Genomic DNA, 16,903 nt, shown 5'->3' with positions numbered 1-16,903 from the left:
TCAATACATTTGTGCTTATTTTCAGAACAGCTGGTTGGGGGAAAAGAGGAAAATTGTGGAAAGATAGAATCCTGGAGTAATCCTGTATTAAAATATTCAAGTCTTAATCAAATGTACTCATTCGAATTGCTGCAGGACATAGTGACGCTTATTGTCAGATTCACAAGATTCTAGTCCAGCTATTGATGGAGTTGTTTAAGATAGTGGAGGACTTCACTTTGGGGGAAGATAAACTGTTAATGGTAGAACTACCATTATATTCCATTACATGTCTGTAAGATTCCACATCACACTCCCTGCTGGGTGAGTAAGTCGCCATGTGGTCGCAGTAGCAGAAAACCTAAATAAAGGTGGTGGGGGGGGTCGTGCGATCTAGGACATGGAATAAATAGATGGTGACTAAGGAATAAATTCTTATTTGACGAGGTGATTAGAATAAAGTGATAACGTGAACCTTTTCTTTAATACTTTAAAATCTTTATGATATACAACCAGTCCATTCCAAACAGTGAAAAAATACTCTGTCTCAGTACGTATTTCAACTATGAACATAAAAATGTTTTGTGTCCAGGCAAGTACAAATTAGGCTGTTGTGGTAATGTAATTGTTTCAGACTTGTAGAAAGTCTTCTTATTATCCCATCACTTTTATCTGTATTTTTTTAAACTCTATTTCTGGCTCAGTAGTAAATGCACTGCATGATACACCAGTCGGATAAAGAAGTCCCTTGAATCAGCTGCTTAGTCTCTGTATTGCAACTGATAATTAGGAATTGCTCTGCATACCCAATGCTGCTCAGTTTACAGTATAGGTAATTGGAGGCATGTGTATGAACATTATTACTCTTGATTAGAGTCATTCTTCCATCCCATGCTTCTGCTACATCTCGAGACCCTCTCCTCCCAATGTATTTTGAGACTTCAGGACTCCCTCTACTTTTAAACACCACAATGACTTCAGTCCTGGAAAATATCAGCATCTCCAACAAAATGCTTCCATGATGTACTTCTTCACACAAGCTTGAGCTATATCCATTATTACCTAAACCCAGGAATTTCTTATCCTTGTCCTGACAACTCCCAAAATCCAATGCAATCCACCACTGTATTGCCATTAGATGCCTGGTAGATACATGCAATCTGCAATATCAGTTAAAATATTATAACTTCTAAGGAATGAAGACCATTTCTAGGTACTAACACAAGTCTGCCCTCCAGTGCAGTATTCCACTAGGTGATAATCTAACCAGTTGCTTCTATGTGTGCATCCTAATGAAGGATTTTGTGCAGGTACCTGAGCCTGTAGGCCCAAACCTAGGGCTTACAGATAACAGCAGTTGGCAGCCCTGCCAGGAGATGAGAATACTGCTCCGATCAGAAGGAGAGCTTGAGTGCACCTCAAAATGAAGTTGTTCTTAGAAATATCAATGCAACTCCAAAAATAGGGACCCAGTGCTGTGAAGACTTTGCAGTGGAGGGATAACCTCTCTGCCAAATTTGTTTTGTTCGTGCCTCTAAGATTTCCTCCACATGGCCCCTGTCGTTGAACCGCGGAGCCTGCAATTGCAACATCCTCGCAACCTCTTCCTGGGAGGTGCCTTCAAGGAGCTCAATCAGCAGGCTGGCAACTCGGCAACACCGGTGGCTGAGTGCTGGACTGCAGCTGCCTGTTGAGGACACATTGATGGCTGTCACTTGAAGACAGATAAATGATAAAATGGAATTGCTGACAGCACTCGGTGTCGGTGATGTGGAGCAGCCCCTGATCCCAGATGGCTCCTCTTTGGGGTGCAGAGTGCTCAAAAAGGAGTCTACTGATCATGAAAGTGGCTCACGTGGGCTCTGGGTAGATGGCAGACCTATCTACTTTCCAACATTAGCAAAATGGCACGGGGAAGGAAGGTGTTGAGCATGCTACCTGATGTCTTCTACACTACTTTATCACTCTTTTTGCCATCACCTCATGCACAAAGGACTGAGAATATCTTCAACTGGATATTCTATGATATAAATTATCTGAAATAAAGAAAAATCAGCATTTTTCCTAACTGATCGTGACCAATGTCATAGAAGATCCGTTTGTGTATTGTGAAAGCATATATTTCAGATTTATATTGGCAAAAATTCCTCCAAGCCAGTCAGTTTTTTTTTGATCATAGCATCTTAGTAAACCTCTAACAAAGCAATGATGCTGGATAGTATCAATATAAATTAGCCTGCCCCATCCCACACAATCTTAATTTTTAACATCCCAATTCTTGCATTTATCTACTATTCATATTACATTTATTTTCTGCCAGTCATCTTACAAAATGTCACCTACTTAATATCTGTATCTTGCAGTATTCTTTCTCATTCTCTGTATAACCATTCCCATTTTATAAGTCTGGTTAATCTAATACTCTCCTTAATCTTATTTATTTGTTTGCCAAAAGGCCAAGATAATAGGTGGGCTTCAGCATGTATCCATTGCACCCAAAAAAAGTGTCCAGCAGCTTTATACTCTGAGCCATGAAAACTAATACTCATCAACTCCAAACTATTTTTTGAATAATTGCAAAATCTAGAAACTGAACGTTGTTTCTGTGAGTCATATCTTTGAACAATATCAGCAAGAATTCTTGCTAACATTACATATGCAGCCACTTTTACTTTGAATTGTATGCATTTGGATAGAATGCCACTTTACTTCTGGCACATTACTTTGAATCAAATTATATAGGGATTAAATAGGATTATGTTTTTGTCCTCTGTCTACATCAAAGATCTACAGAGACAAATCCATTTGCTGAATGATATCCAAATAAGTTAATAAATAAATATAGTTTGCAGTTTACTTTAAAAAGCTATTTAAAAGCTTTTTTTATAAATTGTGCTTTAAATGGAACCACAACCATTACTGTAACTTTAAATTCAAATTAATTGGCTAAAAGATTGGCAGTGTCAGTTAAAGAGCTTCTTTCAATTTTGAGACCATTATAAAAGTATTTTTTCTCTGTTAGAAGAATGGAACTTAATACACTAATACCTACAGTACATCAGTTACTTATTCAAAATGGATTGTGAATGTTACTAATCTTTTGTTTCCTTATACACAGCAACCCTTCTATTATAAAAAATATACAAACCAGCCTTGCATATGGATCACCACTTAATGCTGCTTTACAGGTAAGATCAACAAATGCCTTCAGTCTGTAAAGTCCATAGTACCCACAGCCTTTGCTCCACATTGAGTCTTTCACTAATTAGATATTAAAATTTAATTTCTTTAAAACTTTTTAAGTGTATAAAGCAATAAGCCTAAGGGCAAATGTGTTGTAACCCACTAGAGAATTAGCTGGTTGTTTCACATTTTGAATATTGTGGCAAAAATTAAAAGTTCACTTATTAATATTTATCAGTGGTACCATAATTTCCACCATCTTATTTCAGAAATTTGCTAGAGGGAAAAGAACCATAAGTGTAATTACTCCAGCACAACTATTAATGACTCAATGATGGGATACAGTGTCACATGACCCCCTATTGTTACTAGTGCTGTGGAGGAAACACTAAGACAGCTTGAATTCTGCTCAGCCTCAGTTATCATTAACATAGTTTGTGTTTTCTAAAGTCACAAATTTTATTTAAATGGGAATTTTGGCACATGTATCTTTTTCTTCCACTGGTTTGATTGATTCAGCCACTTTTGGCTACAGGTAACGTATCTTCTCCACAGTAGTGTCCCGTGATTGTTTGTGACATGAGGTGCAATTGCAGTAGGGACAGCTCAGGTCCTGCTACATATTCCTTCCTCTGTATTGGAACACATCACCATTGTACAACATGGTTAAATGCTGACAGCCCAGCTGAGGCAAGTGATATAGGAAAACAAGCAAGGGAGCATTTCAAGTGGTAACTTTTTCTTGCAATTTTAGGGGATTAGCCAAACTGCTAATAATTAGGATTTGTAAAGAGTACTTTATTATTGCACTGTTTTCTAAGCTTTAAGAACTTGCAACACTCACAACTGCATTGGGGCCAAGAGTGAGTCAGGGCTCGAGTAGATCTGACTAGCTCTCAGTTTGGAGTGCTGATGCATTAATGCCCTTGGCCTATGAATCTGTAATCTGTACAGCCCAAAGGACAATCCCCTGTTTGCTTACACATTTCATCCTGTGTTGCACAGCATACAGATCCACAGGATTCTTTCCCACTGGCAGGCATGAAAAAAGCCGCATGGTTGTGTGGCTCATCTGTAGGGTCTCCAACTAAACTTTTGAAAATCCAACACTGCTGCTGCCCCTAAACACATGTTATAGTCAGTAAAATACATTCATTTTGGGTAAGCAGCACTTTTGTCTACAAATGCCATCAGCGATGTACATAATGATTCTTTTGGTGTTTTGATTACCAAAGCATATGTTGACCTCTAACATTAGAAAAATGAGAAAAAATGTTAATAGGTGCCTTGAAGAACAATAGTAAATACCTTTTGCTGTCAGCTTGCAATCTCTGGAGACACATGAAACAGCTTTAAAGCTTGTTTTATCTTGCAGAAGATATTAAAAATTGTAAGCAGTTTTGTAGCTTTTTATATATGTGAGCCGTAGAGGCAAAAAAAAAGCTGCCAGCAATCGCCAACCTCCATGCATATCATCTTAGTATTTAACCCATGGATAATCATAGCATTTAACATACTTGCTACATTGCCAAAGTCCAAATATATTTACAATTGGGTGCTGTCCCACTGAAGCAAATAATATAATGGTTATGTGGTTTAAAACATTCAATAAAATATGCATATTTAATAGGCATACAATTGGAAACTATTGAAAAAGAAAACGTTCAGTAATAAAATTGGGCTGCTGACCACGAAATACCACATTGAAACCCGATCTAGATTTTCCAAAAAGCGATAGGTCATGTTTCGGATCAACGTTTACATTCACGATAAGTTCCTGATTTCTGCCTTTTCATATTGGCTAGCATGCATCTTCCTGGCAGGTCAAATTCAGTTCAAGATGAGACATTTCTAGAATTGGTCCTTAAATGTTTATAACCTATTATTATAAATCAATGATAGGTCAATGAAAAAGACAAATTTATCTGCATAGAGACACAAAAGAAAATGCAACCCCTATTTCATCCCCTGAGGATAGAGAGTTCATCCCTTCATACTAAATGGTTGATGGTAATGAAAGGAAAGGAAGGATTTGTATCCAAAAAGAAGCTTGCTTCAGCTTTGTCAGTTTGTACTAAAACCATGATATGGAGAATGTGCAGCTGATGGGGTTAGGGGACCAATCTAAATATTGACATCTGAGTACTGTGACATTTAGAGTCAGAGATATATATAGCACGGAAACAAACTCTTTGTTCTCACTCATCCATGCTGACCAGATATCCTAAATTAATCTAGCCCCATTTTCCAGCATTTGCCACATATCCCTCTAAACCTTTCCTATTCATATACACATCCAGCTGCCTTTTAAATGTTGTAATTTTACCAGCCTCCACCACTTCCTCATTCCATACATGCACCACCCTCTGAGAAAAATGTTGCCATTTAGGTCCCTTTTAAATCTTGCCCCTCTCACCTTAAACCTATGCCCTCTAGTTTCGGACTCTACCACCCCAGGGAAGACACCTGGTCTATTCACCCTATCAATGCCACCCATGAATTTATGAAGCTCCATAAAGTCACCCCTCAGCCTCTGACGCTCCAGGCAAAATAGCCCCAGTCTATTCAGCCTCTTCCTATAGCTCAAACCCTCCAATCCTGGCAACATCCTTGTAAATCTTTTTTGAACCGTTTTCAAGTTTCACAACATCCTTCCTATACCAGGGAGACCAGAACTGCACGCAATATTTCAAAATTAGCCTAACCAATGTCCTGTACAGCCATAACATGACCTCCAACTCCTATACTCGATGCTTTGACCAATAAAGGCAACCATACCAAACCCCACCTTCACTATCCTATCCATCTGCAACCCCACTGTCAAGGAACTATGAACCTGCACTCCAAGGTCTCTTTATTCAGCAAACTCCCCAGGACCTTACCATTAAGTGTATAAGTCCTGCCCTGATTTGTCTTTCCAAAATGCAGCAGCTCACATTTATCTAAATTAAACTCCATCGGCCACTCCTCAGCCCATTGGTCCATCTGATTAATATTCTGAAGTACTATGAGGTACCCTCCTTCACTGTCCACTAACCTCCAATTTTGGTGTCGTCTGCAAACTTACTAACCATACCTCCTATGTTCACATCCAAATCATTTATATAAACAACGAAAAGCAGTGGACCCAGCACCGATCCTTGTGGCACACCACTGGTCACAGGTCTCCAGTCTGAAAAGCAACTCTCCACCACCACCCTCTGTCTTCTACCTTCGAACCAGTTCTGTATCCAAATAGCTAGTTCTCCCTGTATTCTGTGTGATCTAACCTTGCTTACCAGTCTACCGTGATTTTCTGTGGGTTACATAACATTTGCATTTTATGCAGGTACATTCGAAATAAAGTGTGAACATTAATCAGGATGACACTAAACTGAAATAATGCAGATGCTGAACATCTGAAATCAAAGCAGAAAAGTGTTGGAAATACACAACTTGTCTGACAGTGTCAGCAGAGAGGGAAAGAGAGTTAACATTACCTTTTATTGAGCAGAACCAGAGCAGTTAAGGGTTATTTAGTCTGACTCTCATGTTGGCACTGACTCGTAAGAGTTGCAATCAAAACCCAAGAAATAAAAAGTTGAAAAGTGTTAGTTGATGAATTTTTGCTAGGAATTTATTTAGTTCTTCTACCAGAATTAGTGCAAATGATGGAGAGAGCCTCTTGAGAAATACATCTCATAAAGATTAGTTGGAGCTAAGTTTCCAAGTTACGATTTGCTGATGCCAACCTTGGTTTATAAAAGACTAAAGATTATAGGAAGCATAAAATATTGAGTTTCCAGTCTTGAGGACTGAAAAGAAATTATGTGAAATGTACTGTGCTCTGAACCTTGACCTTAGTAGGGTTGTAGACCGAGTAGGTGTGTGTGACACGCATATCAATGTTTAAAGAAAAGCAATGGCTTGACATTTCTTACAGACGTGGTTAGTTTATTCTACCATTTCTAGCCAATCTATTACAGTAATAAGAAGCAGACAATAACCTTAAAACTGCTTGTTGTGTTTTCGGCAGAAACACACTGGTAACTTGAAGCTACAAATTTTTGGCAAGTAAAGGCTGGGTTGGACCAACGCGTACTGTTTTGTTCAGTTCGGTCGAAGGAACCAGTTGCTTAGTTGTCTTTAAACATCATGATACAGGACCATAACGAAAGGATGTAGCCATTCAATTTACAGCAAAGTCTGTCATCTCTGTTATAGACTTTCTGTAATCATATTTTGCAAATGTTAATGCCATTAAATCTCAAAAATCAGTCTCCAAATTCCTTGTTTATATGTATGCTAGTCAAGTTTATGTTTGAGATAAGATATATATTTTTGAAGTATTTTCTCTGCAATTTTCCATAGAGACATTGATTCATATGTGACACATTTCCAGATCTATAGGTTACTTGCTAGTTCCTAACCTCACTCTTTAACAGTGAAGACATTCAGCAAGTTCCAACAGGCTATTCAAACATAATGGGCAGCTTCCCTGTGAAAATTAATATTTTATTTTGCTGTGGGCTTTTACTTCTGATTTGTAATTCTAACAAAAATGTAGATAATCAAAATTATTAGCGAACTACCAATCCAAAAATAGATTTACAAAACTTTATGAAATTTAACGGGAAAGTTAAATTATTACTCATTAAAGCCGGATTAATGCCTATTGATGAAAAATCCATACATTTGGACAATGTGGAAAATATTTCTAGCAGGCATTACTGTCTAGGCCTGATTTCAAAATACTGTCTTCAAGAGCAGGACAGCGTTTTTGACCTGCACACAAGCAGCTGCCATTGCTGAGTATCTCCTAGTAGATTAGTACTACGCATGGAGAGAAAAGGAGGTGCATGACTCATGTCAGGGACAATAGCAATGCAATCAGCTGCACAGGCATGACAACAAACTGATCACTGTTGAAATTAGGTTCAGTTGGGAGACTAGCTGAGATTTGCTATCTGACTGAAGAAGACTTTCCACAAGCCTCTTTTAAGAACTTATACAGATATCTCGCCCATCTTTCGCTTTGCCAGGCACTTCATTAGAGCAATAACTTAAGCCCTGTATTGGTGCATGGCTATTTTAGTAAACTTAAGTATCACAGGCACAGTTAGTCAATATGTTACGAATTAGGACCTTTGCAAAGTGAAGAACATCATTGATTGTGTACAGGTATTTTTGTATCCATTCTATCGCATACCTAAATAGGAAAGACTTTTACCTATTTTCAAAAAATAAGTAACCCACATAAGAAAATAACTTAATGCCTGGTGCTTTTAAAATATACCTGGTATTTTCATTCTTGAGAATGTAAAGCATCCAGAGCACTCTAAAGAAAGACATTTAACATTATGGCATACACTTATACCGCTGCACAACTCTCACACCGCTCCTATCCCAGCAGAACATGTATGTTGACACAAATGGATAAACCAGGGATCACCAGTTTTGCAAAATTCAGTAGTAGAGTATAGACTGACAGTGGTAATTTTCATAGTAGATAATAATGCCATTACTAAATGCCTCACAAAGAACTAATTGAATAAATTTGAGCACAACAAAGATTATGGCACAAACAGCAATCAGCCAAACTTCCATTCTAATTAGGGACATAGTTGTGTCAAGTTCTGCTTACACAGTTCCTCCAGTAAGCTTTTTGCAGTGAGACTGTATATGTTGTCGATGAATCTCTGAACTTCTATGCAGTCACAATACTTCTGTATCTGTTGCATGGAGCTATTAATGCAGCCTTTGGTTTGCTTTTGAACAGTTGACTTATTTTCTGCATGGTAGAAGATAATTATCTGCAAGATCTAAAGAGTGAATTTACTTATCTTTAGTATTGTGTTTAATGAATTTTACTTGTGTTTTGTGTTGGTTATTGATGTGGCCTCTTATCATGAGTCTCTGGTTAAATGACCATCTTTAAGAGACCCCTAAGGTTTGTTACCTGTACCTTTTAATTAACACAAATCTGTATCAGTCTCCTTTGCTGGAATCACTATTAACGCTTATTTTCTGACTTGGCACCTGTGCGATAGCCTTGAGGTTACATGTTGTCAGGGATAGGTAGGAATGTGGAATCGAGGCCATAATCAGATCAGTCACGATCTTGTTAAATGGTAGGGTGGGCTTACAGGGCCAAATGGTTCAGCTCTGATTTCTTTTATAACTACTGGAGACCAACTGTGTTGTCACTGAATCCTTTCTTCACAGTGATCTATAATCCAGTGATCCATGTGAGTTTACATTATGGCTCTGAGAAACAATCACAGCTGAAGTTTCATAGCAATTGGCACAAAATTGTTTGAGAGACACCATATGTGTCAGGCTGTATTACTGATGTTAGTGTATCAGGTGCTCAGCAGCAGATGGCTAGATAAATAGTCCAAAAAACTTATCTCTGTCGTTTTTATGGAGACAATATGGACAGTTTACATACATCCTTCATGAAAAAACAGGCCCATTAAACACCATTGAGTTAATTTTTGACTTGGGCTTTCCCAGTGTTCACTCTGTCCACTGGCGGTCATTTTTTGTGGGGACATCGTTTGGAAATTGTGAACTTTACATTTCTTCATATACACTGGTCTAAGTCAACCTCTGTAACCTGAGTGTAGAAGCAAAAATGATTCTTCCCAAATATTCATGAAAGTCATCAAAAGAAAGTTGCCATGAATAACAAACTAAGGGAACATGTCAATTTTTTCACCAATATTAACAAACCAAGGAAAATATATTTCTACAACGAGAAATTCATGCCAATTTGAGCAGTGTATTCTTAATTCATGTTTTTTTTTTAACTTGTTACATACCGTCTGTATATATTGACACATTGATATAATTTACATGATATATCAGAGACATTGTGACAAGTATTAGGTGTCGACAGCCATATATGTAGCCTCACAAAGTAAATCCGCTTTTCCTTCCTTCTGTTCAGTGAGAGTATTTTTTTGTTGATAGACATCACTGTGTTATAGTCTGTGCTTGACAGTCTCTTGTAAGTTTTGCTTTTGATAGACAAGCAGTGTAAATTCAGATAATAGGGTGATTTGTCCTCTTGGAGTTTCTTCCTGTAGGATATTTGCTTGCCATACTGTTTTATATTATGTGATTTACATAAGCCTGTGATTTGCATTTGTAAAATCTTTCTTGCTACATCCCTGTGAACATTTCGATATATTTCTTGCATATGACGTTTATAAAGTTCTACCCTTATTTCCATATGTATGTTGTGTTGATGCTTCACAGCAATATTCATGTCTTATGCTGATTTTTTTTTTTAGGTTGTGCAGATTTGCTGTCAGGTTCTCAAAGTGTTTTGTATAAAGGCTGTGTTCTCTGCATTGTCATATTCTGTACCACATTTGGGACTGTCCTACTATATCTTAGAAGTTGTGTTAAATACCTATAGTATAGTTCACAAGTTCATGTTGAACATCACAGGGGAAGAAGAATTTTAAAGTGTGCACTAAGCAGTGTTGTAACAATATTGTGCATGAAGTGATCAACTGTTTTGGATTTTCTGTAATTCATCCTATAATTTGCTGCTACATCCTGTGTTCTGGGACATGCTTGTCCTGAATTCTGTCGGTTGAGATGGGCTCTGATTGTGTTCCAGCTGTTGTCCAGGAGGAGGTTACATGCTGAAACTAACAGTACCAGGTTGGGCAACACAGGTATCAAAGTCAGGCCAGTAGTCAAGGAGAGACTACACACCCTCACCAGCAATCCCATAACCAACTATACTTTTTATTTATACATGAACTTACGAATTAGGTCATTTGGCTCCTTGAGCCTGCTCCATGGATGGAATGTGCAAGGTCATGACTGACTGTAACCTCAGCTCCAGATTCCTACGTACCCTCACTATTCTTTCAACTCTTGTTTACCAAGAATCTATCCACCTCTGCCTCAAATATATTCAGGGGATATTTTGCTCTTTATAAGAGTTCAGATGAAACTGCTGAAGGTTCATTGTTAAAGGTGTATTGTAGGTTATACATTTTTTGCTTCCAACATCCAAAATTGTATTCAAGAAAATTGGACATTTTTAATCCATCTATTTGTGCTCTTCTAAACAAAAAGCCATAAGTAGCAGTGAAAAGGGCATAAATCTTTTTTAACAAAGGAGAAAACTATAACTCTGTGCATTTATTTTCTCTCAGCAGTTTTAAAGAAACGAGAGTAAACCCGAGTACACTGCAGTGTTCTCATTTTAATAATCTTTGATTTTCAAGTAGTTTTTATGTGATCCATTGTTGAAATGGGAGATGTGCCAATTTTTAAGAGCAGTTTTATGAAATATAATTTAGTTAGCAGTACAGTAAAAATAGCAGTCAATCACAACACACCTACAATAATGATCCATTAACGCTGTTCAAACAACTAACGAGCCAGTTTACCGGTAAAAATGATGAGACGATCGTGAATCCAGTGGTAGAGTGTGAAAGCTGTTGAGAAATGACTGAACAGCAAGGTTATGAAGGCCACTTTGCAGACTGGGCATAATGGAAAATCTGGCAGTGTAGTATAGTGCAAGAGCTGTGCATTTTCATACATTGCCCTATCTGGTAGGAAGGTGTACATAAAGTTGACACAGGTTGCCATGACTGAACTAATCTTAGTGTAATTTGCAAGAGATGAGGTGGGATGGAGTTTTCTTCTTAGCTTTTGCAATTCAAATGCAGGAATAAAGAACGTTGTGACAATTGTTTGGAACTTTTAGAATCATAGAATCCATATAGTGTGAAAGCAGGCCCTTCAGCCAATGCCAACCTTCCAAAGAGTATTCCACCCAGACCCACCTCCCTATCCTATCCCTGTAACCCTGCATTTCCTATGGCTAATCTACCTAGCCTGCACATCCCTGGATACAATGGGCAATTTAGCATGGCCAATCCATCTAACCTGCACATCTTTGGAATGTAGGAGGAAACCCAAACAGATATTCAGAGAATGTGCACACTCCACACAGACAGTCGCCCAAGGCTGGAATCGAAACCAGGTCCCTGGCACTGTGAGACAGCAATGCCTAACCATTGGGTCAACATGTCACCCTTAATGCTGAATTTTCTCAGATCGGCTAAGTGTCAATTTTGGTAAGATTCATGGCAGCTTTAACTCCATGATGCCTAGAATGTTTTCTCGTTCTGTGTTCCCAAACTTCCCTTATTACCTATGCATCATGGCCCTATGGTGCCCCACTCATTGCATTCTCAAACTAGCCATAGGAACTGGTACTCACCATTACAAGGATATCCAGGTACCCTGGGTGCTGGGGCCATCCTTGGACCCCAGCCATGTACCTGATCAAGCATTGACAGTCTAGAGTTGCACTTCACAGTACACATAGACAGAGAGGAGCCACAAACCAATGCTTTTCACAGATGGCATGCTGACACTCAGTTGCATGTAATGTGCACATTTGTTATCTATTGCAATTTAAGAACCAAGCCATACAGCTTACCTTGGCCTCATCCTATCTTTCAACCCTGTCTAAGTCAGTGCTATTTATTTTCCAATGTCCAATGTAGCTGAGCATCTTCTCGATGTTTGGTGTGGGACCATTATCTGCAGAAAAGCCTTCCAGTAGTTCATAATGTTCACTTCTCTTCAGTAACAGCAAAAGAGCACAAAAAAACCAAACACAGAAACTGTGTTTGTCTCTGGGAACAGTAATAGACTGCCTTTTGACTGTAAATTTGTTGTTAGTTGATCAGTGCATCTAGCTCTCAGCTACTGGAGCTGCATGTCAATTAATTCCTGTCAGGCCTATTGCTCTTGATGCTGAACTGCTGTATTGTGCTGAAGGTGATGTCCCTCCTGCTCAATGTCCTCACTTCCTTCCTTGGAAGACAGCTGCTGCTGTCCTAGCTCTTCACCATCCAACATGCTCACAATTTTCCTGCTGCTGTTGTGCAGGACAGAGCATGCAGGGCTCAATGGAACCTCAGCGTTGGGAGGCTAATTGCCTACTCCATCAATGCCCTGGTCGAAGGATGAGCTACATTGCAAATGCCTGCAGACTCGGTCAGGGAGTTGTGAAAAAGCCTCGTCCGCCATGGTCACAGATTATAACCCTTGCCTCCAGTAATGATCCTTGTAAGGCATGCTGCCCTTGAAGTGAAGCAGGATCATGAGAGTTTTCAAGATTATAGGCATCATGGCAGCTCCCGGATAGGTGATGCACATTTCTAGGCTGTGGTGCCAATGATCACAGGTGAATAGCACATTGATGGAATGGAATCCTTTTCACTGGATGAGCTCAGCTGTGTTATCGTAGGTCCCTCTCAATGCAATGTACATAGAGTTTATCAGGTTCTGCATCTGGGGGAAGACCCCTGTGCTGGCAAAGCAGACAGTCCAGGCTGCAGCCCTGAACCCATCAATAGGGAAATGAGATGAAGTGGTGTATTCTGGCACAACTTACATTGCTAACAGCCTAGTTACATTTGTGGGCTAAGGATTTCAAGGTCCCAGTCAGGTCTTAATGGGTTCTCAGAAGGAGCTGGTCACGTAAAAATTTAGTGCAGCTGCCATCTTGACGGCCAATACCCTGGACACCACCATTACCACCCACCCCCAACCACCACCACCACCACCATCCCTCTAAGTTGCAGGTCCTGCTGCAGCACATGGCACCATTCTGTGACAATGTGCCTGGATATTGTCTGTGTGTGACAGCACTGCATCTCATTCCTCTGCAGGAAATGGCATCGAGGATGAAAGATTATGACCCTTCTAAACCTGATCTGCATTATGAGGGAATCTTCAGATGCAATGTCTTCATGTGGAGGCTATCTAGCATCTGCTGGAAGTTGCTGTTGGCTTTGGGCTTGCTGACTTATCTGTTCCTCCTGCAACTCTCTGTACTTTCCTAAAATGTCAGCAATAGCAGCAATTACCCCTGCTGTGGCTGGATGCAATGATCATGTTTTCAATGAAGCTGTGTAAGTATTGTAAGAAAGAGAACGGTTCCTTAGTTATATGAGGAATTAGCACTTGCATTACTCTAAAATGATGGTTTGGCATCGTCCTCCATACAGTAGGACATAGAGCACTCCAAAAAGGAAAGGCTTCTCCATGGATATTTGAGATAGGGACCTTTTATTCTGAATGCAGCACATTGTGTAGCAAAGACACTGTAGTTGCTGGATGAGTGCTGAGATTCCTTCCAGCCCAAGTCATCCAAGAAAGGGATTACTGCATGTGAAAGCACGTTGGAAAATACCAACAGTTCAAGGTGAAAGGGAATCTGTTCCGTGCCCATATGCAGCCTATGAGATCTCACATTATCTTTGCAATTGTGCTCCACAAGTATCTCTTTTAAGGTCATGTGCGGTTACACGTGCTTCAGAAATGACAATCTTCAGTCTTCATTGACCAGTGACATGCTCACAATTGTTTGTGACCACCATTTGTGCCCCACACAATTGGACAATGTGTGCATTTCACCTATAATGGTACTATGATTAATGATGGTGTCACCCTGTGCTGTGTAAGTGCCTGATTAATGATTAAAGGGCCTCACATTAGTAACAAATCGAACGTGCATGTTCAGACAGAAATGAACTTTTGCACCACCCAGTCCGAGTGTGGTAGGTGTAATTTTTTCATTTCCAGTGTGCATATACCAGTCGTGTGAGCACGGAATGCAGTGTTGGTCCCTCATAGCACAGAAAGTCTCGGGATCAGCCTTTGATCATCAAAGGACCTCCAAGTTCCTTTCTTGCTGGTCCTCCCTGGCAAGATCACTAGTATTCCTCCACACATTCCCGCCTACAACACTTGGAATTGTGTCTTCAGCTGTTGTCATTACACTCTAAAACTTGAGCCTCTGATTTTCTTATGGCCACTATTGTACTGTGAAGGTCCCCAGTACTTGTGATTTTTTGATAACTCTCCCTCTCCCAGGAGCTCATGCCATCCAATTGATTATTGTTGCCTGCCATTTATATGTTGACTTTGCCTTCTTTCACAATTATTGTCCTCTCTTCGTCCTAGTTTGCAGTCTCTAATCCCCAGAGTTGAACTCTCCCACTTCACACAGCAGTGGACCCTGATAACAGTGCTTAACTTACACTGAGCTGACCCCTACATCTGACCATCAGTGACCTGCACATTCCTGACTGATGAATGACCAGACCCCTGACCGATCTCTTTGCAGCTTTCTATATGATGAACCATGAATCCCCTGCCTGTTTGCACTGGACCTGCAGGACTGATTGTGGCCCATTTCTCACATTGTAGTGATACAGCACTCACTGTCCTCAACTCTAACCATACAAGCATACAAATGACTGTGTTTAAGCCCTTGGACTGAGATTGAACAATACATTTTGACTTACACTGCTGGGACCCCCGATTAATGACAATTTCCCTCGATTGAGGACCATTCTCCTTAGACTTTAAGACATGTACATTTGTTTGATGCCCAGGCAGTGTACTTGCCCTGTTCTCTGCTAGCACATGGTGCAGGTTTGACATGAACACAGTACGGTGTGATACAGTGATTATATACATCCATCGGAAAGTTCACTGCTGATGACCATGACAACTGCCTGGCTTTGTGTCTGCACTGGAAAGCAAGGCAAGATAGAAGTACTGTCAGCCTTTGAGCTCTGATCAAGGGGGAAAAGTGCAAAAAGGCAAGGCAAAGCAAAAATCCAGTGAGCATCGAAGTAGGTACAAAGTGAGTGAGCATTAAAAAAACAAGCAAACAGCACTGGTCAAATCCATTAGATACGTGCCTGTCCTTGCATTCAATGAAAGATGCCAATGTGCTCCAAAGTGTAACACAGAAGCGAAGAATAGAACTGTAATGTACACAGGTTGTAGATGTACCATGATGATGAAGTGAGGCTGGCAAACGTCTGTGGTCAGCGGGTCCATGTGGTCGCTGCCCATGGAGACTGTTCTGAGATGTTGCTACTTGGTGTCCAAGATGGAGGTGGAAGAGCAAGAAGCAAGGCTGAGTAACCATTCTGACTTGCTTGTTGGGAATTGCCACCATCTAGTTTCAATCGAATAGATGGAAGAGGCATATTGAGACAAGATCGGGTAACAATGAGAAGTTCATAAATGTAAATAGACCTATCACCGCTCACTAGTGAAAATCTTGCCTCAATGTTCAACACTAGATTGGAAAATTGGAATTTTTGCTATCGACATCAAGAAGTTTCTTGCTGGTTGTCTTCCACAATTTTCCCAGCTTTCTCATTAATGCTCACGTCAATCAGTGCCTGGGAAGATTCCATCCTCACCATTGATTTTTAAGTAAGTTTGAACAATTTGAAAGATTGTGCACATCATATTTAGGCATCTAGTGAATTAGTGTGGTATGAAATTGGAAAAAAATTGGCACTGAAGACTTGTGTATGAGCAATCAACAATCCAACCCTAAGGAGAACTGGTGTAATTACAAACAGTGGTTTACATGTTCATTCAAAGGTAAGTAAAATTGGAGATGAGGTTAACGAAAATGTTTTCTCCACCATGATAGGGCCTTATACCTTCACTATATTTTATTAACTGACGGTGTCAAAGATACCATTGTTTGATGCAAAATGTTCAAGTAAATGAAATTGTGGACTCCCATTGTGGCATGTCAAAGATTGAGATTATGTTGAGAGTGGCATTTTGTGAAAGGAGGAAGTTGCCATATGAGAGTGTTGGATGGTACATTCTCCAATAAGGGAACTCCCATCACTGCATATTATGAAACGTAGATATTGATCTTTGAAGCCTA

At 39.7% G+C, this 16,903-nt stretch overlaps 1 protein-coding gene across 13 annotated transcripts in view; it reads left to right on the top strand.

Moving 5' to 3' along the window:
* The window catches only part of LOC109912391 (forkhead box protein P1-like), a 477,834-nt gene that overhangs the window by 439,852 nt on the left and 21,079 nt on the right, over nt 1-16,903 (top strand). For 11 of the 13 annotated variants that reach the window (XM_048606339.1, XM_048606346.1, XM_048606350.1 and 8 more), the window contains one exon: nt 3,098-3,167. In XM_048606339.1, coding sequence (XP_048462296.1) covers nt 3,098-3,167 — 70 coding nt within the window. Of the gene's footprint in view, nt 1-3,097; nt 3,168-7,177; nt 10,361-16,903 lie in introns of those variants that run through there. The other 2 variants (XM_048606349.1, XM_048606347.1) reach the window with 1 other exon arrangement.

Source organism: Rhincodon typus, chromosome 16 (assembly GCF_021869965.1).
Source record: "Rhincodon typus isolate 14 chromosome 16, sRhiTyp1.1, whole genome shotgun sequence".
NCBI classification, from domain to species: domain Eukaryota; kingdom Metazoa; phylum Chordata; class Chondrichthyes; order Orectolobiformes; family Rhincodontidae; genus Rhincodon; species Rhincodon typus.
This window is presented reverse-complemented; position numbering and strand designations above follow the sequence as displayed.